The 23,563-nt window shown below is 32.8% G+C and overlaps 2 protein-coding genes across 12 annotated transcripts; both read right to left on the bottom strand.

The window, feature by feature from the left end:
• Nucleotides 1-1,105: 1,105 nt before the first annotated feature.
• Nucleotides 1,106-6,889, bottom strand: LOC130635658 (60S ribosomal protein L35a-like). Its single transcript, XM_057445056.1, has 4 exons — nucleotides 6,726-6,889; nucleotides 4,642-4,668; nucleotides 3,721-4,021; nucleotides 1,106-1,161 (listed from the first exon to the last, which is right to left on the bottom strand). Exons 1-4 carry the CDS (start codon nucleotides 6,872-6,874, stop codon nucleotides 1,138-1,140), a joined length of 501 nt encoding a protein of 166 aa, XP_057301039.1. The 5' UTR covers nucleotides 6,875-6,889; the 3' UTR covers nucleotides 1,106-1,137.
• Nucleotides 6,890-7,827: 938 nt separating this feature from the next.
• LOC130635660 (uncharacterized) lies at nucleotides 7,828-23,461 on the bottom strand. Of its 11 annotated transcripts, none has more exons than XM_057445061.1 (12): nucleotides 23,326-23,461; nucleotides 20,258-20,311; nucleotides 19,883-19,927; nucleotides 18,873-18,986; nucleotides 15,765-15,828; nucleotides 15,310-15,352; nucleotides 14,739-14,821; nucleotides 14,196-14,294; nucleotides 12,999-13,033; nucleotides 12,350-12,389; nucleotides 10,333-10,747; nucleotides 7,828-10,176 (listed from the first exon to the last, which is right to left on the bottom strand). In XM_057445061.1, exons 2-12 carry the CDS (start codon nucleotides 20,296-20,298, stop codon nucleotides 8,855-8,857), a joined length of 2,301 nt encoding a protein of 766 aa, XP_057301044.1. In that variant the 5' UTR covers nucleotides 20,299-20,311; nucleotides 23,326-23,461; the 3' UTR covers nucleotides 7,828-8,854. The 11 variants fall into 11 exon arrangements, with proteins under 11 accessions (XP_057301044.1, XP_057301046.1, XP_057301045.1 ...); XM_057445063.1 differs by lacking the exon at nucleotides 23,326-23,461 and adding an exon at nucleotides 22,593-22,771; XM_057445062.1 differs by lacking the exon at nucleotides 23,326-23,461 and adding an exon at nucleotides 22,583-22,771.
• Between the last annotated feature and the right edge of the window lie 102 nt (nucleotides 23,462-23,563).

The raw sequence follows: 23,563 nt of genomic DNA on the forward strand, positions 1-23,563 counted from the left end.
TGTGTTGCAAATATCAATACGTTTTATCTTGCCTAAGTCCAGAAGTGATTTGAAGTCACTTAAATTGAGGGCTTTTAGCCGTGACGCTGCAAATAAGGATTGCAAAAATGCGAAACATTCAAAGCAGGGTCTTGCATTACAAAAACAACATTGTCGCCAGGATTTGTTGCCTGATGCCTAAGCCCGTATACTTTCTGAAAAGAACCAAAGTTGATTACAGATGCTTCTTTTGAAATGTTTTTAAATAAATAGCTGACTTCGCCTCTGCGATTCAATCTTAAGAAGCCTCAAGACGTTAAAGTTATTAGATGAAGACCTGCGACGCTCCCTACGTCTTGGAATGCCTAAGAGGAATTGCTTCAAACCTTAATAAGCAGTACACTGACTTATATAGCTAGCAGTATGTGTTTCCAGTACACACATTGATAGTAGAGCCTTCGCTTGCAGTGCAGAAGTTGTTAGGATCCATTCTGCTTAAAGTTTAACATAGGAATATGTCTTAAACAGATGTCTAGTAGAACGATTATGTTTTCACGACTTCCGTAGCCTAAATGGAAGCGTTAAATATATAGGTAATGAATTAGGACCCCTTCGCAGGACCCTTATTATTAACTGTACCAATTGGAAATGAAGAGGACATCATTAATAATAATAATAATAATAGTAATAGTATGCATGTAACGTTGTTGCATGCATTTTGTTACATATGCGGCGCACCAATTTGTTTTATGCAACGAAATCGAATTGCATGCCAATGAAAAAAACACCGTGGCCCACGTTTAAAAGTTCTTTGTGAAGGTAATAAAAGCCTGAGTCGCTAAAATGACACCGAATGGTCAATTTTTGGGCGTATTTCAACCATCGTCCAAAACTAAACCAACAAAATCCTTTCGCACAATTTGGCGTAAAAAGAAAAAGATAGGCACGCAAGTGTCACAATGTATTTAATTTCTGATCTGCGCATTTAAAAACAGAAAATTTGCAATTTTAAGCAGGGAACTTTATTCCGCGATTTACTTTAGACATCGGATAAATTGATGACATTTTTTATTCCGCATTTTGCACAATTTCGCATCTAGGTAACACGAGCAAGCATGACAATGCGTTTTTGTATTTATTTTTTTTATTTCAACCAATTTACACTCTTGATGGATACAGCATCTAAACAAAAATGATATGAACATTAAACACGAGTTATTTTACTTTTAAGGGTACAAGGGTACGCTTTCTTCTACTAATTTCTACGAGAATGTAAACAACTATTGAACTGTAAAAAACAGAACTGTGGGGAAAACTTTTCACATGACCGCACACAAAACAGTTCCGATTATGGTCTGCTTACAGCAATCACCTCAGTAAATATGTATGGTGTTCTCATGTATTTTTCGAACGGGTAAACGGTAAAAACATCATTGGTGATATTCATTTTTTTCATTAAGAACAAAGTACGACAACCGTATTTACGTTTTATGATCATTAATTAAGCGTGCCTTCTACCTGTCAAAGCAAACATGGAGAACATTGACAAAAATCACTAAGGGAAAAAACAAACTAGCGATTGTGAGATCTTATTTTCAACACATGAACAGGTTAATCGTGTAAACCGGCGTACACAAAGTCTTCTAGAACATAATATATTCCGAATAAAAATTTAAGAAGCTCCTCGTAGTGTATTACTGCATTTTCGGAAAAACTGTTATAGTTGATTATAGTTTGTAAATTTTTATTTTAACAATATTATCTTCCAGAAAACTTATAGTGCAAAAGTTAGAGTTCCGCTTATCATGATAATGCATGCGTTTTTTGAATTTGAGTTAAGCTATTGTGCAACTCATTGATTGGATCATTTGCTTGTCATAAGTAAAAAGCAGTTGAGTGTCGACTTATAGTTTTATGGAAGCACTAATACATCTCCTGGTGTGCCTTTCTAATCTTTCTGATAAGGTCCTTATGGTCTGTCGGTTGCGAATCCTCTTTACATTTAAATTAATTTTGTTATATGATTGCACACGCAATTCTGATTATGCACCACTTACAGCATATCACCTCAGTAAGTATGTATGGTGTTCTCATGTCTTTTCGAACGGGTAAACGGTTAAAAACATCATTGGTGATATTTTTTCTTTTATGCTTATTTTGCGCTAGAACCAGTGCCGAAACTTTGTTTGCGCAGAAAAGCCTGTTTCACACATACACCTTTTTTAAACAGCTATTTAGAAATAAACACAAAAATTGGTTAGTCATTGCTTATGTGGCTACATTTATACAGGTGAACTTTTATTTTTGTATTTATTTATTGTATTTTGTATTTATTCCTTTTATACTATTATTTAACACTTAGTCACCCCAAACAAATTCTTTAGCAATTAAGGCAATTTTGGGTGCGATTGTTTAAATTTGACATTGTTTATTAAAAAAAAATTGAAATGTTTTTTTTTGATAAAAAATTAAAGGAAAAAGCTTTTCTAGCATTTAAACCTCATGTTGTGTGGTTGGGCTCCTGTTCTGAAGCTGCTAGCACACGTTTTGACAAATTTAATCATCACCTCAGCGTTTTGGTATGTTGTTCTCATATATATTCGAACGGGTAAACGGTTAAAACATCATCGGTGATTAAATTATACATATTTATTTTTTTATAAGATATATTTTTATAAGTGAAAATTAAAAACAAAATGAGAACAAAGTTAAGGATGATTAGAAAAATACCTCTCATAACAGAAATGAGAAATCAATCGTCAAGATTTTGTGAAACTTGAACTTGGTCAAAAAAATTTAATGTACTTAATGGTCAGGTATAAACATATGTTAAACATATGAGCAATGAAGAATTTTAAAGCCCCAAAGAATTCCAGGAGACGCAAGTGATCGCACACACCCATATTTCTAAACATTATTTTTTACAGGGAAGGAAAGGTAACACATTTCCTACATAAGAATTAAGAAAATAAGCTGTAAAAAGAAACCTCAGAGTCAATCTTATGCTATATGAGATTTTTGCATTTCAGGTGGCAAAGTTTCACTGTGGCACAGGGTATATTTTCTAAGCAATGCAGCAAAATCAACAACAAAAATTGTTGCAAGAAATCAAATTAATCTCATAAGTATAAAGTATAAAATAACAACAAAACAAACAACTCTGATATAGGTAGATGTGTCAAAATTGTTCTTAACATTTTTGTAACAAAAATATGAACCTGTATTTACTTGTAAATTTTTTTTTGTCGTAAAAAAAATGTGAAAAAGATTGTAAATAAAATTACACAATTTTTTAATGTATTAATAAGCGTATTGGCAGATCTTTCTTTTCTGAAGATATACATGTGTTCCAGCAAGGCATATAAAAAAAATAACCAGAAATTTCTCCCTTTTTACATAAATTTAAAATATTGTTGCATGTATTTTGCTGCATACATGACAAGTCTATTATATGCAACAAAAACACATGAAATCGCATCTCATCAAGGCCTTTAGTCAGTAATCAAAGCCCAACTTCGAGCCAAGAAACCGTGTCTTATAACACCGTAAGGTTAGCTCTGTGTTCAGCAGAATGGTAAAATAAGAAATAGTTTTAAATTCACCTCAGTGTTTTGGTATGTTGTTCACATGTATATTCGAACGGGTAAACGGTTTAAAACATCACTGGTGAATAAAATCAACACATCAATAAACCATTAGTTTTAAACTAAGAATTTAAAAAAGTAAAAAAAAATTAAATACCACTTTAACAGAACCGCCAATAGCTTTGGGTGGTAAGTTGTGTCTAAACTTGGCCCGAACTGTGCCGCGGCTGCCATGAGGACGTGTTACTTTACCCCAGATTACTCGAATTTTGCTGGCCTTTCTTTCTCCTTTTGCAACAGACTTTTTGGATACTCTGTAAACAAAAGCCACTCTTTTGCCCAAATAAAATTCTGTTTCTTGTTTGCTGTTTACTCCTTCAATTCGCAATAGCGAAGTTGACTCAGTTTGATTTCGTAATCCACGTTGGTATCCAAGGAAGATTCCCTTACTGTATAACCTAAATTAATAAATTTTAGTGTTACAAAAGTATAAATTATCTTTAAAATCCAATGTTTTAAATTTTATAACTTCTACATGTAGAACCAACTCTCATAACCCGAAGATTGATCCCTTGCACTATTTATGACCAACATGTTAAGTGACAAAAACCTCAATTTGATTTTTTTGCTTTTCTATCAGGTATGGCACTCTTTCTCTTAGAAGGTCATTATATTTAATTCACCTCAGTGTTTTGGTATGCTGTTCACATGTTTTTTTCGAACGGGTAAACGGTTTAAAACATCATTGGTGAACAAATCAAATAATGTGTTGTCTAGCACTCTTGGGTACAAAAAAATTTGACAAGGTGAATTTCCAATCAAAAACTACGGATTGGAATACACAATTGTGATTTTCAACTTTTTCTTGTGGACTGGAACAGAAAAGAAAAATTATAAAAAATGAGCAAATGGGCCTCAAATTTAGGTATTTTTGTCTTGTTCCATTTTTTTGTTGTTGTTGTTGAGTAGAAATCCAGCTTTAGACTCAAATCAATATAATAAAAGGGTAATTTTTGCATTTTACAAACCAAGATTCAAGTGTAATAAACTTTTAACAAAACTATGAAAGCAGACTTACCTTACAGGTTGGGCCATTTTCCTCAACCTGAAAGAGAAAAAAAAAATGAAAATGAAGCTTGTAAAGTCTTTTGAAAGTTTAAAAATTAAATAAAGACACATAGGTAAAAATCTGATGCAACAAGATTCATTAATTAGTTATAAAAGTTAATTATATTTCTGTTTTTTATATATGTCATATAGAAACTCTAAATAAAAAAAATTCACTAAATGTTTGCATTGGCCATCTCTAGAAAATATTGAGGAAAAGTTCTAAGGTTGTGGGAATGATAAGGAAGGCATACTCGTGCTTGAAGAACTTATTTTCTTTCACCTTGCTTTTAAGAAAAATCGATAGTTACAAAAAACAATTCAGGTTCCTTTTTGACCTTCTTTTCTTAAAAATTTGAAAGTTAGGCAGGAGATGTGAATGGAATTTACATCTTTTCTTGTTATATTCACAATATCTTTTAAACGTCAGTCATTGTGTTTTTTTTATTTTTATTAAGACTACACCACGGAATTAAATTCTGGTTGCATGCCATGTTGCTTGACATGTAAAGAATGTATACCTATTGCAAATTGATGATGAACAATACATAATGAAATGTACTGCGTGGTTTTATAAAGTTGTTCTGATGGGAAACTCATATGTGATCTCCCTGAGCCTCATAGCTAATTTGTCTTATGTGGTCCTACTAAATTTAAGGCTTATATAATTTATGAGTTCTCTCGCATTTGGTTTGAAGAGGGTGCCGATAAGCCACATATAAAAGGGTGAGTTCGCATAACTTTTTAAATAAAATTGGCGGTTGTTCTCCTAAAACCGCCCGCACTTTCCGAACTCGCCCGGAGCATTCCCGAAATGCAATTTCTTGTAACATACCATGCGGCAACAGTTGGAAGTAGGCGCTTGAAGAGAAAGGATTTTTTTTAAAGTTTATACATAAGTTCTTTATCCAGTAAATCTTATCAGAAACCATCAAATACAGTGTTTCAAGAACTTCGCTAACACGAGGGTGCCGATAAGCCGCATACGCCGTAAAAAGTGCGGGCGTCTTCGGCATTTTAAAAAAATTCAGGTACTCGTCCGAAAAAGCCCGCATAGTCCCGAAAAATGCCCGGAAAAAAAGATTCACCATAAACGACTCTCGAAGAATTATTAAAAAAAGTATAAAAATTAAAATGAACTATATATGAGTTATAACTATATATATTAAAAGAACTGTTTTTATGGCTTTTGATAAGACTTACTTGATAAATAACTTATATATAAACTTTATTACCTCCTTTCCCTTCAAGCGCGTTCTTTCAACTGTCGTCCGCCATGTTTATGTTACAAGGTGTTGCATTTTGACCGTCAATTTAATTCGAAAAATCGCCCGAACTCGCTCTTATATATGCGGGCGTTTGCGGCTTATCAGCACCCTCTTTCGCTAACATAATAAGTTAATTTTAATTTTTATAGTTTTTTTAATCATTGTTGTGATTCTTTGATTGTTTTCCTTTTTTTTGGGCATTGTGTGGGACTATGCAGGTTTTTCGGGCGAATACTTTAATTTTTTTCAAAACGCCGATCTTTCCCGAAAAAGCCCACAATTTTTACGCCATATGCTGCTTATAGGCACCCTTGTTTGGTTTGTTTATTGAATTTACCCCTGTCTTATAGCTATTTTAAGCAGGCAAAACTATTTATGTTTTCAACAGTTATTCTTGGTTATATTTTTTCAGAGGGTTACAATAAGAAAACTGTTTACTTGTCTGCACCCATCCTAAACTGGCCAGGAAATCAATCAATCAACCACAAAACCAGGTAAAAAAACTTTGTTTTTTCCTCACAAAATCTAATGTTTTGTAAAGGTTGGCGACTATCTTGCCATAACTACGGGTTAATAACAGTAATAATAGTCTTTCTACAGCTAAATATAGTTATAGGCAGTAAATTATCATGATACTCTGACTAAATATTTTGTTTTGTTATCAACTTAGAGACAAAATATAGCTAAAGTCAGACGAAAGAGTCATAGAATAACCATAAATAACTGAGAATTTAAATTTTCTTGATCATATTGGTTAGAAATAAAGAGATGCAAATAGTTGACTTACCAAGGCTTGGGTATTTCTTTCCCCGGTCGTAAAAGAAAGTTTGTTTTGATCGGAGCTGAAAAGATGGCAGCGATCAACACGTGGTAATTTACCGAATAAGAAGCGCGGAATAGATTATGCGTAGCACATTTTTCAACCCGCGCGTCCATGGCGAAAACATCCTCGATTAATCTTTTTCATAACACACTTCTATTATAAAGCAGATAATCCATTAAATGACATTTTCGAGCGTTCAAGTTAGAACATCTCAGCCGAAATTAACAGACATTAGTTGGAAGATTTAACTTATGTAATAAGTTAATGTATAATCATTTAGGAAAGTATTTGTTAAGAGAAAAACGAAAAAATTCTACCACAATTAAAGTATTTACGTTAGTTATTTTCTCTTTTTTTATCCAGTGACGTTCTCCGACTTGCCACGCCATAACCGATAACAGAAAGTTTCATTTCGGACTTTTTTCACAAATGTTTGCTTTAGAACCAAAAAGCCGCGAAACTGTTTTCCTATTTTTTCTTTGATTTTTCTAGCATCCTAAAATAAGTGTTAGTAGCGTGCCATTTTTGGCTTGCAGAACTAAATTTGCAGCACAGTGCGACATACTGTTTTATTATTTTTTTAGCTTTAAACGCAACCTCAATCCCAGAACCAGTTGTCTCTTTTTGTATATTTGACAAACAGTTTGCACGTCGAATTTGGTATACGGCACGGGGTACATGTTACAAGAATAACAGCTCTTCGTACAAAGCCTTGAAATGGAGGGTGACACATCTCCTCCTCTCCTCTTTTGAACGCCTAAATAACGGTAAAAGGAGCGATGAATGCGAAGAAGGTAATAAAAGAGATTAAGTGGTCTCTCTGAGATTGTTGATGCCCAGAATTCTGCGGGATTTTTTCTCGCGAAAGTTTTCGACCTTGAGGAAATCAAAATACTGGCTAAGACTGGATACATTACGCTGGCGATGAGCTGTACGAGTTTACGAATATGTTTGACATTATATAACTGCGTCTTGCAGCTCTGTGGAAAAGAAATTATTTTACCAACGTAATGAACGTTTTAGATTCCAAGTAAAGGTGACTTGAGATTTCCTAACAAGTACCATGTCACAAATAAAGATATATATTAAACTTCAATTAACTTCTGTACAATAACTTTAATAATTTACATATTCAAACATACGAAATAAACACAAGTATCTCTTAAACGGTTTTACAGAATTTAACAACAGACTTTCTTCAATACAGGTCGCAAATTAATAACAGAACTGTAAATATTCTGAAATTATTAATCTGTATAATGATGAATGATAAATGACAATAATAATAATAATTATAATAAATATAGTTGACATAGACTTTCTGTCTCTTTCTCACTGTCTCGTTTATTCAGACCCTAAGTTGTGAGAAATTGCAATGTCATGGTTTGGCCTTTTTTTCATCTTAAACCTGTCGCTATAAAAGTTTTGTGTCAAAAAAACGTTCTAAGCAATCTCTTTGAAATAAAACGCATTTTTATTGAAAATTCGAATTTGAAATATAAGACTATAAAAAAATGGAAGTAGATATAAAAAACACATCTCAGAACAACGAATGTTTTATAAGAAACTATTAATAAAAAGCCGAGTGATATCTCGTCTCAAAAAAGAGAAACAGAAGTATTCGAAGCTCTACATCTTTCATTGGAATTGAGGTTCTTATAATTTAGCCTCAAATGTTTTTGTTTTTACTGCGTGTTCAAATCACGGACATATTTGCTAGGAGGTTTAAAAAATAGCCACGCATCGTTTTTTACACCCTTCAAGCCCAGATAGTTCAGCCTGTTTAAATTTTTAAAAGGTTTCTTAACTTTTCCAAAATCCGGGCCTAAAGTTACTTATAGAGTTTCTAAAAACAATGTCTAGCAGACAAAGATTAGGGAGAAAAGAAAAGTAGACGAAATTTCGAGACCTCACTGACATGGTGATAAATTGTTACTCAAGCTATGAGATGTCCGTTGTCATGAAGTTGACATGAAGTTGTCTCTCCCATCGATGTCAGTAATACAAAACGTTTAGTGTGAGTGCTGTTTAAAAATTTCAAAGGTCAAGGCTCGCATTTTGTACATTTTAGTAATCTTTCAATGCAAAATGTTTCAATGATTTTCATTGCAGAGACTGTCTGGTGTTGTCAGTCCAGATCCTTCGTCATTATCCTCAATGCTGTCATCGTCGTTGTCACCATACATGATTGACACCTGATCAGCTAACATGTCAATTGCTTGAAAGTCTTCTCTTCCATCCTGTTCCTGTCTTGAACTAATAATGTCTTCAAGACCAGCTTTTAATTCTTCTTCGAATTCAACAATAGGTTTTTCGTCAAACTCTCTCGACGTTTTTCGAGAAGGAGTGAACGTACTCAGATGAGAAGGGCGTCTTGAACCTGGAAGTGAAGCGTCGCTGTCTACCCATGGATCAACAGGTTGGGCGCTTAAACTAAATGAAGTGGACGCTCGATGGACCTTATGATAGTTGTCTCCTTTCACAGGTGGTGGAGGAGCATGAACAAAGTCGTACGAACCTACGGTGAGGGTAGGTAGCTGTCCGTACGAATACATACGTTCCTCCCTGCACGATGATATCTCTTCATCTAATTTCGTTTCATCCTCCCTACTGCTGCTTCCAGGGACGGAGGGGTAACTGCTCTCACGACTCCAAACACTACCAGCTGTAATAAGCTTGTTCCCGTCTACGAGAACATTTTCTTCCTTGCGTTGCATTTCTACAATACCACCAGAGTTCTTGTTCAAAGACGTTCTTGTAATTCCTAACATGAAATAATCATCCATATTCTGATGTCTGGGTGGTGGTCTCCAAGAGATGTCCACATATTCTCTCTCCTTCTTCTCCTCTGGGTACGAATTTTCTTTTTGTTGAACTTCATTAGTAACACGTTCATGCGTTATCATAGGTAAGAGAGGTTTGGAGACATTATCAGCCTGCTCGCAACAGTTTAACTCAACAATGTTAACACAAATAGTAGTAGGCTTTAGCTGATCGTTCTTCTTTATATCACAATCCGATGGAGCAGGAGTTATAATCGGAATCGCGTCGGATTCTACACCTCCAAAACATTCTTCTTGTAAAGGGTTAATAGCGATATTATTAGAACTAGGAGTCACAGATGAAATACGGTGTTTCAACGAATTATTCTTAGGAGTTAAGCCAATTGGTTCTATTGTTGTTTCTTTTGGTGAAGGCGTGCGAGAGGATTTCATACCAGGAGAAGATGCCATACCAAGAGAGAAGTGACCATTCACAGTTGCAAAACAAGTATCTGGATTTTTTCTGTATCTCTTCATAATAATTCGATCCATGTAGGACAATGTCGACTTTGACGTAAACTTAATGTCGACTTTTCTGCTTCCATTCGGCACTTTTTCTTCTGTCCCAACACTTGTTGAACGTGTTGAAGTTTCTAGAACGCAAACACAAAGCGTTACACCCACCTCGGCAATTAAAACAAGAACCTAGCGTGTTTTAACATTTCCCACGTATGTTACGGAGTTTTAAAAATCTTAACTATTATGTAAAATAAACAAATAAAGTTCCATAAGCTTTATTTATCACACACCTCTCTCTGTTGCTGAATTTACGCTCAATTCCTTTTCTCCTCTTCGCCATTCATTCAAAGCATCTTTAAACGATGCAGCATTCGCTTCTTCATCATAAGTACCTTCCCACCATGCATTGCCAGCAACAGTGCTAATTCTGCCAGGGCTAGTTTTTTCCATCTTACCTTTCCTTTCATCATTATTCAAACCACTTTGTTTTGGTGTTGAGTTTGGTTGACAACCCGAACTAGCTGCAACGTAACAGTCTTTTCTCCACTTTTGAATGGCTTGATCTTGATCGAAGAGAGAAGAATCAGGAGATATCTGCTTGTAGGAAAGCTCTGATGACGTTCTTTTCACAGGCGTGTATCTACTTGAAGTTAACGGCGGAGGTTTAGGAGTCTGGGGAGCAGGTTTGCCACTGACGAGTATCAACTAAATAAAAACAAAGCATGTCAGTATTTTTTTAAATTAATTTAACTTAAACTACAAATCGCCTTTGCAATCTTATAAGAAAAGCTAGCCCGCTTGTCGCATATAGTCCAGTCCTTTGATTATCGCATGTCGTACATATTCCGGTCCTTAGATTATCGCCCGTCGCACATCGTTATTTCGTGCAATCTTAGCACAAAGTAGCGATTCAACTGCCATTTTAAGCAAAATACGCGTATTATTGATATAGAGAGAGATTTATAATTTGATAGTTTTCCATATTTCGTCCATGATAAATATTTTTAAGGAGGCAACAAATATTCTATCAACATAATATTATATTAGCAATTTAAAGGCTGGTTCACAGTCATTCGCTCTGGTCGCTCGAATAGGGAGATTTTTAAAAAGTCTATTCGCTGTGAACGGAAGAATGCTTTCATAATTAGCGCCTTAAATTAAAAATCGTTTCAACTAAAACAAATATGGCTCTTACAGCAAGGCAAATTATTTTATTGCTTTTGTTGCGAAGGCGGGTGAAACGTAAAACTACTCGCGTAGCTAAAAGAAGATTCTGGGTTCGTCAAACCTACAAGGAGAGAAAAATAAAAGGAGAATATCATCTCCTGGTTCAGGATCTTAAATTATTTGATAGAGAGCTATTTTTTCGCCACTTTAGGATGACACCCTCCAAATTGGAGGAGTTACTTAGATTCATTCTTATCTTCATGAGAGCCATTAGTAATTCCAACCACAGTCTCCTGATGAAGTGTATCCTTAAAAGCTAAAGGCTATTAATGTAATTAATTGTTTGCTGCTGCTCCATTTTTGTCCCCGTAAGTTTTTATTTTTAACTGCAATTTTGATTTTGATTTTTGCAACTCAGCAAAAAATACGGCATCTGATTGGTCGATAATACTCATTCGCCGTGATAGTTGAACAAGATTCAACTACTGCGACGAATGCTGGCGAATGAGCAAAAATTACGTAATATACTAAAAATAGATTTTGTGCATGTGCAGAAGCATGGTCGCTTATTCGTGCGACTACGGCGAATGAAGTGTGAACCGGCCTTAATACATTAGCACAGTCGAAAAAATAGAAAGGTTAGCATGGAAACATAAGGTTCTGTTTGAAAATTTATTTTAATATAAATTGTAATTGTATTGTAATTGTAATATAAAATATGACACATGTGTTAGGGTTAATTACTATGTATACTTTCACAATACTAGTCGGTGACCCAATTTTGGTCACCATTTTAAAATGGTTTTACTAATACCCGTATACGTCTGTCTGTCTGTCTGTCTGTCTGTCTGTCACGCAAAATGGTAGCTTAGCTGCACAACAGCGAGAAGCACGCAATGCGGTATAAAAAGGACGGGCGAACCCGTGGATTTTCCACGGGTTAACGACTAGTTAATATATAAAGAATTTGGCAAAAAAAAGCTTAAAAGGTCGAAGATTTCTCTAAATCATTGTCTTCCACGCTGTCTGCAGAATTATAAATTTAAATGGCCTCGTTTATTCTTTGATCAACGCTTTTTACACTTTAACTCGAAATAATTTTTATAACAAAAGGCGAGTTAAAACTCTTAACAAACATACCGTTACATCATCAGAATCTTTGCATGTATTGGAGGTTGGACTGAAAAACATAAGAAAACTGATCTTGTAAAGGCAACACTAAATTAGATTTTATGAAGCTTATAGAATGCACTATTTTATAGAATTCTCTATTTACATTTGTTTTCCCTCTTGGGATACCTGAACAGTTGTTTTATCAGTGCTTCCTGCAAGAACTAGTCCACCATTTTACATAAGTAATACGTCATAAAATTAGTTTAGTTAAGTAAGCTTCAAGGACATCAAATTCAGTTTCTCTTAAACAAAAGCTTAGACGCAAATAAATGTCAGAGCAAATCCCTAAAATCCCAATCTACCTCATAGCAAACCCCGAATTACAATCACCCAATGAACGAAAGTTGGCGTGGCCACATCTTAACCTGTTAAATAAAAAAAAAATATCATATTTGTTTGGTGAGTGAGGCCATTCGCGCATTGACCACGTGAGCAAAAAACAATGGAATTAACTAATCAAAATGCGCGGTCAGTATTCTGAGCGGATAAAAATCATTTGAGACCCAGCGTAATTTTTCCCACCTTAACTATTCCAATTTCCTGGTGGTAAAAAATATTATACTGGATCTCCTGGCTAGAAATGGATACATATTTCCAAAATCTTTGATGAACCTACCTATGCTGAGATTTGATCAAGTGCGCTTTTGTATTCTAAAAAGATAAAAAAGTTAACAGTCATTAAACCGCCTAGATTTAACCGCTTTGTAACAACTATGCGACGGAGGTTGGTAATGTAAGGGTTAAATATCAGCTTAAATGTGGTTTTTTAGTTTGGTAGAGTTTACTCTAATTACCCCAACACTTTAAAAACGTCTCACTCCCGAAATCAACAAACATTGCTACCGTGCGTCTTAAAACTACAAAAAAACGCTTTAAACAAAACATATCACCTCAGATAATAATTAATCACCGAAAATAAATTACACGTGTTTTTATGCAACCCTCGCTATTTTAGCCAAGGATGGTGAGCTTTCTTGCGAAGAAATTGAGGCTTAAATTGTTCTTATTATGTTCTTATGCAACCCTTATTACTTTCTTTACTTAACAATCTTAAAATACCTTTTAAAAAAAACTGGCAACAACAAATGCGCACATTTTGAAAACTGGATCCAAGTTTAACTTTCTATTTCGTATATGAGTCACAAATCGAGAAATGACGTTTAGATTTGATCCATTCCACTGCTTTAAACATGAAAATTTAAAAACTAACTTATTTTAGTATTTTTAATCTCTTAAATTACAATTATTTTTACATTTTGCTATTGCAAACTTAGAAGAAATAAAAAACAAACTTAAAAACATATTTTTAGGGTACCGCAACTTCCATCTTATTTGGCTTCGCTCATTCCTCCTTGAACAAATGTGCACGAATTTATTAACAAACATAAAAGTATATTTGGGATAATCGAGCCTAGACTATATGAGCGACATATAAACTGCATTTAAAGAATCCAATTGTTTTTTTACCTTCGGAAAGGCATTCAAAATACTTTTTTATTCTATTTAATCTCTAAAAATCGATGTTTTAGGGTATAAATATTTAACCATCACAGGATTTACCACCTCCCTCTGAAGTCAAATTGACGTCGCAGGATTTACCCCTTTCACAGGATTTACCCCATCCTTTGACGTCAAATTGACAATACAGGTTTTACCCACTCCCTCTGACTTCAGATTAACGTCACAGCATTAACCTTTTCCTCTGACGTCAGATTGACGTTTAACATTTTTCAATGCACTTTTTCATGTTACAATCATTCCTAAACTAGGTCCTAATAAGTTAGCATGCATCACCCAATGTACCCAATATTACCTGTTCCAAAGATTTCCACGTGTGTTTTCGTAAAGCACCTTTGCTGTGGAATTGCTTATAACAAAGTGAACAGTACAATTCTGCGCATTCGTTGCACTCCTAATAAAAAAAAGAAAACATAGAAAGCTGCAATTCCCTGCTATATCCACACAACGCCCCTATCGTGCAACCTCGATCCCAGGGCTTTCTTCTTTTTGATATCGGCACGGCGAGAAACACGTCTCGCCGTCCCGTTATAGAAAAGAGACAAGAGCCTGGGAGAACTCCAAGGTTGCATATCTTGTAGTTTATGTCCCCCTTTCCTCTCCTTGCTCCAGGAAATGTTGTTTGAGAAAAAGACTTGTAAAAGTCATCACCAAAAGGGATAGAGGGACATTTTTTTGCTTTTCTGATAATTTATGGCAGAAATTATAGCATTTAGTATGCATTGTCCACAACAAGATAGCGAGTACAGCGAGTAGGTCCTCTCTCAGTAGTCAGATAAATAGAGGAGGGTTTAATATTTCCTTACTAACTTGAGAAAGATACGAGATAAAAACGTACTACTTTCGCCTTCCGATTCTCGCATTGACCACACAAACGAAAGTCAGATGTTTTCGATGTTCTAGACGAAGCTTTGTAGTTTTCTAAAAAAGTTTTTTCGCAATAGAGATAACAATAACAAGTGAAAGAATTAATACACAGGTTTTATGTTTAAATCAAATTTAGACTCTGCGTTGGAGATGAACACCAACGAACAACAGAGAACAACATGAAAGAACCAATCAACTGTGAGCTTTGTAAGTTAGGCAGCAATTTCCAAACAATTCTTTTGAAATTAAAATATCACATTATTGGAGAATATATAAAATGATCAGAAGTTAGATTAATAGAAGCTGGCAAGTCCGAATAAATTGTTACTAGTTTACTAAATCGCAATAGGGTACACTAAACTTTGGGCACAAAAAACAAATTCACAGATAGATCATTGCAAAACTAAGTTTTCCGACGCGTATCGGGTGTCAACACCCAATTTATTAGTATTAGGGAGAGAAAATCCTATTTTTTGTGCGATTTTGGAATAAAAAAACGCTAATATTCTGAAGTGTTTAAGATCATAAATGAAAATACACACCGACTGGTTGATCCGTCAAAACTTTAATCCCTCCTCGTAATCTCTATAACAAAAATATATTTCAATACTTCACACATTTTGTAAATCAAAGTAAAATTCCCAATATATAAATTTTTTTTGTAAACAAAGTTTTTGTTGTGAGTAGAAAGTAAATTTCTTTGATAAAATCATTTGTTGTTTTCCCTAGGTGCTCTTCTTAAGAAGAAAAGGAAGGAAAAAAACGAAAGAGGGTTCTATTTTGTTTGCTTCCTGCATATGAAGAGCCATCTTTGCAAAAGACTATCAGTGATTCCTAAAGTTCGAAAAAAAAAATTAAAGGTGACATTTTTGTACTTAGCTTAGTGGTGCATAAACCGAATTGACATGTTCCAAGGGCGTTATTATTCATGGCTTAACCAACAAAAAAAAAGGATTGGAAATAAAGTGAGGCTAACAAAGAATAAAAGAGGCGTTACATTTTGTTTTTCGGGCTTCCGTTTCAACTGTTGACTAGATCTCCATCTTGGACCAATCATTTTCCTAAAAAAAGAAGTCACATTAACAATCTTAATGCTAAAAGTTTCAGTGGGGGAGAGGTGCATGATAAAACGTAACACTTCAACGTACGGATGAAGAAACATTTTATTTATACTGAGGTAAAGTTGTCCAAAGTCCATTAATATCTTATCAATATATCTTTGTTGGTCCTCCTTGACAATTTGAAAAGAGGGCAGGTGAATGAGTTTATGATTTGCCATGCTAGCATATATAATAATCTTAAAGAAAACTTTCATCGCCAAAACATTATAATAAATTTTGTCAGTTCAACAAAATCAATAGATTTTATTTATCACTGTTATTCTATTCTCTTTGTAAAAAGCAAACGATGTGAAAGCGAAGTACCGACTGTTTTTTTTTTTAGTTTTAAGAAAGAAAGGAATGAAAATAATTCCTGGCTATACAGATATACCTTTTATTATAAATTTAACACTTTGTTTGTCCCTAGATACTTTTACAGTGATAGAATTAGTTTTCTAGTCAATTTTTTTTTAAAAAATACAAGTTCACAGCTCGTATTTTAGCTTATGTTTCGACTGGGGCAATCATCCACAACAATTTTTTTCCGGAAACTGGAAAATGTTTTGAAAGACCACAGGTTTATACAGACTCAGAATGGAAAATCTCTCTAATATATGCTAAGCATATTGCACAGCCATTATGAATTTCTATGGTGTGTCTTTTTTGCTTGCCAGGCGCAGCTAAGTGTCATACTTCCTTGTCTTTGTAAATCTGAGCAGAATTTGACCTTAAAACATTGTGCCTTTAGTTATACACAAATCAGAAATTCTTTTTATGCATGATTAAATTTGTTATATAGTGAAAATATTGTATAGTATAGATTCAGCATAGTAAAAACCTCAGTCATTTGGATCTCTATCTTGATTTAAACAGGATTTCAACTATTTTTAAATTTTTTTTTTAGCTTTTTCAGCTAAAAAATGTACTATTTTACACCCTTAATTGGCTGAAATTAGTGATGTATTTGAACCAAGTTATTTAAAAAGTAATTCCAATTTCTGCTGAATGTGCATAAAATGGAATATTGTCAACAATAAATCCAAATATACGTCAGAAGTAGATTTACTAATGAAGAACAATAACTTTATATTACCACTCTAAATTTTCAATACCTTATTCGTACAAATTTTGGCGAGCACTAAACTTGGCGATTTTGGTCTGAAATTAGCCAAATTAAGTGCTCGCCAAATTTTATTTTTTTCACCCATTGCCAAATTAAATGCTTGCCAAATTTTTTTTTCTCGTCTTGCATAAAAATATAACTCTTTCATAGACAAAAATATGAGTACTTCAGAACGTTGTCGTTTTTAAAAACTAGGTTGTAATACATATTACTTGATAACACCATTATATACAATATTTGTTTACATAGTTTTTCTTTGTTTTGATATAAAGCATGTTCTTGTTTAAAAAATCATTTTTTATCCTTTTTGTCCTCTAAACTTTTATGATAAAATTTGTAAGCAACATAAAAAATGAAATCTTTCCATCGCCAAATTAAATGCACGTCAAATTTGTAAGAACAAGGTATCTCTTTGGTTATATCTTAGTGCAATAGGCTGCTATTATTAATATATAGTATATACCAGTATTATATATCTAACACTGACCCTGCGAAAGCGCATTCCAATGTATGTCATTTTTAAAAAACGCAAAACAACAACCCTTATTAAAATAATATTTTCAGATTTCTGAGAAAAGAAATTATTAGAATACATTTTTCGAGCTTTTGTTTCCACAGCGGCAACCCTGTACCAACTTTTTATATTCTGTTAATAACAGCAGAAGATACATTGATGTAACGGTTCCACATTATGCACATTAGTTGTGAGTAATTGTTTCATACACATCATTTTCCTAAGAAAGATTTTTTTCAATAACGAAGAATAATTCCAACTGATATTTTAATAACAGCAATATTTATGCATAGGACACAAAATGTCACACATTTACAACGCTAGACGTAAGAAATGTATTTAGTGCTATTTTCATTGCATTTCATGTTTTAATAAAAAGTCAGAGGTATAAAGTCTAAAGAATGGGGTATATAATTATTTTTAATCATACAGGATCACCAAAATTGCACATTTTACAGTAAAAATTGCAATGCAACAGGTGAGAGCAGCTTTTGGAAGAATGACGAACATTTTTTGGAAGATATTTTTTAAGGTTTTTGATGGTTTTATTATTTATGTATATATATTTGTATTTCAATTTCTTTTTATATATTTCAACTTGACACATATTTATAGCAGCTTTTAGTTGACATGTATATCCAGTATAAATATTCGTTTAATAAGAAGAAAAATAAAATAAAAAATACAGTATAATTATAACTGACAAAAACAAAATATTGTGGCGGCCAGTAGTATACTGTATTTAAACAAAGAAGTGTGCAAGGTTCACTGTGTAAAAACATGCAGCTTAAGGCTAGGCCACAGTAAACATTAAAATTAAAATTTTCAACTCAAGCTAATGTGCCAACAAAAAAGCAGAAGAATTTCAGGAAATGTAGGTATGTGTATTATAAATTTGTTGTCTTATAAATCCATGTTATCTTACATATCTTATCATCAGTTTTCAAAAATATCAATAGGTGACAATCTATGTCGAAGAACCTTCTGCTCATAGACAAAATATTTACGCTAAAACGTGAAGTTACTTCCACAAATCTGAAATTGTTGTTTTTCCTGTGAAAATATGTTGCATTAGATACAGAATAATTATCCTTAATAATGTATATGTTTTTTTATATATTTTGTCTACATTCCAACCTATCTTTTTTGTTTAGCACTGGAAACAACGCTAATCCGCAAAATACATACAAATTTTAAAATTTTACTTAGGTAACTTAAAATTTGGAAGAATACGAGAATATTGTAAAATACAGATTTTCTTCTGAATCAAGAAATGGCTATAATGGCTAATTTGCATGTTGAACAATATTAAATCAACAAAAGGAATATCGTCAGCAACTTTATACATCATAAGTTAGGTTTACTTACGTTTGTTCTTCTCTATCTTTTATTAGTCTTTCTTTTAAGGAGGTTAATTTTTTCTCCATATCTAAGTTTTCCTTTTCCATATTATCAGATGACTGTTTCATATGCTTCACATTTCTATATAGAAAAATCATTGACAAAACAAGGACATAAAACCTTAAGCCTTCTATCAGATGATTTAGAGTTGATATCATTCTTTAAAGGCTGGAACAAATCTATTTTTTACATACAACTTCCACATTAATTATTCTTAAAAGTGGGTTGAACATTTATTAAATGTGTAATTAAATGATTGAATCTTAACAGTATTGTGTGTTTTTTTAATTTATAACAATTTACATATTGTTTTTTAGACTTTCTATAAAAAAAAATCTGGGAAGTTTGGGAAATGTAAAATTAAAATGATTTAGCAATTGACATTTGTATTTATTTCAATATCCTTTATATATTCTAATATCTTAGTCTTTACATTAAAAAAACTACACATAAAAAAGGAGATTAGATTAAAAAACGAAAATTATCTTATTGAACCATATTTTTGTTTTTCATAGGAAAAATGCATGATTAAAAGAATCGCGTCATTCCATATAAGAAACATTTTAAAACTAAAACTGAATAACACAAACTTAGAAAAGGATCAGAAATTTGAGACTGTGAATTCACTGCATCTTTTTGAATAAGTAGAATTACTGTAAATGCATTGGGCACTTATTTAAAATTGAGAAGGACGCTTAAACGAAATAAATGGACTTTGCCACTCTTCTTAATCTTTCCTCACTGTTAACAACACAAAATTTTTTGATTGTATATATAATTTTAAAAGAAAAACTTGTTTTTATTAGTTACATTAAAAATTATACTTGCTTAATTCTAAATATGTGTCTACTTTCAAAGTCGTAAAATAAATCGAGATACTTTTTAATTTTTAAAAATCCAGAAATTAAAGTTAACTTTCTCTCTCTTTGTGTCCCTCCTTATTTTTAAGTTTAATATTTAATTGTTTAACCGTTTACCTGTCGAGCTCCTTTATTACGATGTTACTTTTATTCTTTCCAACTCTAAACACAACAAGTTTTATTTCTAAATGAATTTTTTTTATGATTTTCTTTAAAAGTTTTATGGTTTTAATTATTACATTACTTTGGAGTCAAGATCTCAATTGTTATTAATGAAGAACACAGTAAAAGTACAGAGTAAAACTGCACCACAATGCAATGCTATTATTTTTGTTGCATTTTACTTACAAATTAGACAAAATTCATACTCAATTCATATAATTTACAGAGCATAAATTTGTTGCTTAAATTTTTCAATTTCAGTAATATTTAGGCATAGGCTAGAAATCTCTTTCCAACCAACAAGAGAATTATACAAATGTTAAAACTTACTCATATTGAAGCAAAGAGCGCAATCGTCTATGCTCATCCATATTGATACTTTTGCTAAAAAAAATATTGTTGACACCACTTGAAAAAATCTGTACAGCCATGCTTAACCTCAGCAAAAAAGGCTATATATATCTTTATACAGATATCCTGGTTATTTAATGGCAGTTCTCAATAGCTCAAACCAAAATTTGATCAATTGTATGAGATTTTTCAGCTTAAATAGCACTTAAAATAGCAAATAGAATTTAGATAACATTTTGCAATGTCTAACTTATTAAAGAGTAAATTAAGTCATACCTCAGTTTGAAATGCATGAAAAAGTTCATCATTTCAAAAAGTTATTCTTGTTTTTTCCTTTCGCATATTATCCAAAAATATTTATAAAGCCCAAAATGTTTTGTGTACATCATAGCATCAGTGATATTATCAGTGCTATTTTAATAAAATACTGACCAATTGCTTTATAGGCATTAGTCCAGTGCCCTGAATCTTGTTTTTATCTCTTTACTCAGCTGAGCAAGACAATACAGAAAAAATGATAGACAGGAAATGCAATAAGAAAGTTGTGACAGCTTTAATTACCACATTATTAAAATCAATCACAATGATATTTGTAAGTCTTGGTTCTTGCAATGTTTTAAGGAGAATTGAGGTCAAAACATAACCTTAGCTTAAAATGAGCGTTTTATCTTCCTGAATGTATTAGTGCACATAAAAATTCTTAAAAGTTTATATGTAGCTGTAAATTAGCAGTTTTTCAAAGTCACATCATTAAAAATGTGTCGTCACTAGTTTGAGACAGTTTCAAGCCGCAGGTTTAGACATTCATTCAGCGATGGCGTCCTCAGACAACGACATAGTTTCTTTATGCTTAATTAAATTATTATTAGGTCTGAAAGGCAGATAATTTTTAAAAACAAACAAGTGACAGATATTTATTCTTTCTTAATTTATTCGCTCGAGTTAGTAAAAAAAACCCAAATGCCTTGACTCAGAAGATATATTAAAAATATACAAATAAAAATAACAAATGTTAATTGATAGACAAATCTAAGCAAATATACTAAATATTTCTGCGTTTCAGGCATCCTTTTGTCATGCTGCACTTTTTCAATATAAACATTCAACTTTGTGTTTTGTGCGCTTCAGCCGCTCTCGCACTTGTGACGTCATCATTGAATGACTTTGTAATCTCATATCTCCCTCAAAAATTGATAAAATTGTATAATTTTTTGGGAGCATTTTTATTTTTATGGTATGAATAAAATTATAGCAAAAAATCAAAAAAGTCAATTTTGACCTCAATTCTCCTTTAAGGTCCACCATACCAGTTTAGATAAAAACTTCTGCTTAGGAAATTACTAACTTGTGTGATGTAAGTAAACAAATTCTGAATATATAAAGTAAGGGAATACTTAAGAATAAATTGTGGTATGTCTCCTGCCATTGTCCTAGAATAATTTTATTTATGTTTTGGGATAATTACATCTTCTAGTTAGCTTTTTTTTACAATATAGAAAAACTTTTAGAAAAAGGAAAAGTTTTAAACAATTTAATATCAATCAGGTCTCCAGAAAAGTAAATTACTTCAATTAATGTGATCTCAACCTAATAAATAGCCACATATGTTTTTTATCATTAGATGGCAGCTGTAGCTGCCGAAACGTAGCCTAGAACAAATTTGCTTGTTCATGACATAATAATATTTTTAAATTTGCACAAATTTCCAACATAGCATAAATATATACCACCCTTTTATCACCACTTTCCTAGTATCACTACTTGAAAAAAATATGTGTGATTCCAGCTAATATTTTGTCTATGGATTGTTGTTTTGGTATAAACAGATGCAGGGAACATCTAACTTCATGATTCAACTCCATCTCAAAGCTCTTTTTCCTACTGTTTATGATGCATATTACTTATTTTTAATTGAATAGTCTAATTTTGGGAGCGCAAGAAGCAATCCACTTAGAACAAGACATGCTTAAATTGAGCACTCTAAAATTACTCAAATAAGAATGTTTTTTGTTTTGGTTTGCATTTTGAAAATAGTTTTTTCAATAGATCCTTTGTTTATTTTTAAAGGTGGCGATATAAGGACCAACTTGGCACGATAGACAGCCTGAAACAGAAGTAAATTTTGAAACTATGTGTTGTGAGACAGCCAGCCAAAATTTTGAAAAACCCTCCTGACATTGAAATAAGTGCGCATTTTCTTAGCACAAAATTAAAACATTACGTCGCAAAAAAATCAGTTCTGCTTTGCATCTAACTAGCTAGCTATAGTTGTGTCATTTTAGTAACATAACAAAATATACTTACTAACTCTTACCCTTGTATCAATGTAATAACAAATAAATTTAAATTGTAAGCAATTGTATTTTTTGCCTGTCCCGCGCGACTATGAATGTGATTTGTTTTGTTTAAGTGCGGTGTAAACAACAAACAAAATCAACGGGGCGCGATTCTCAGTAAAACAAGACATATTTCTCTGCACACGGGACCCGACATGTATGGCGTATACTATACACTTTCTGAATACTTCGAAAATTGATAAAGATAGCTCAACCTCGTTCCCAGGGCATTTTGCCTTGTTGAGAAGGTGATAGCGGCGGCCACTCCGTAATAACGGCTCAGGGGTCACATGACGCTGGGGACGAGGTTGAAGATAGCTGTAACGGGCCCTGGGGATCGACTTTTAAAGTATAACATGACAAATCAACTTTTTTATTTCGTCTACCAAAAATAAATAAAAAAATAAATAAATAAGTATTAGACCCATTAAATTGGAAATGTGGCGCCAATTTATTGTTTAATGCCGTGCTTCACAAATTTTTCTTTTTACTTAATCTCGTTCCCAGGGCTTCTTTTTCGCTTTCTGATATGTGGCCGAGCGCGCATATCAGAACGGGAAAAAGAAGCTCTGGGGACGAGATTGCTTTTTACCCTATTCAGCTATAGAGGCTAACAACAGTGATAGACTTGTTTTAAGTATTCAATGTTTCAACATCCGCTTATTTCAAAGAAAAGAAGTCATTCACATTGTGTGAAAAAAGTATACTTACAACAGAAACGTTTCTGCTAAGTTAGCCTACGGCTACATGCAGATTTGAGGTAGCGGACAAAAATAACACTACATAAAACGCCTTCGTAACTGTAAAACTTTACTTCACATTTTCTGACTTTACTCAAACTAACAAGAATCCAAATTATTTAATAAATTAATATTTCAAAATTAATTATTTAGTTATTGATAGATTTTAAAAATCGTATTCATTTCTTATATAATAACTATAATTTTTA

The sequence above is a fragment of the Hydractinia symbiolongicarpus genome, chromosome 3 (assembly GCF_029227915.1).
Source record: "Hydractinia symbiolongicarpus strain clone_291-10 chromosome 3, HSymV2.1, whole genome shotgun sequence".
Taxonomy (NCBI): domain Eukaryota; kingdom Metazoa; phylum Cnidaria; class Hydrozoa; order Anthoathecata; family Hydractiniidae; genus Hydractinia; species Hydractinia symbiolongicarpus.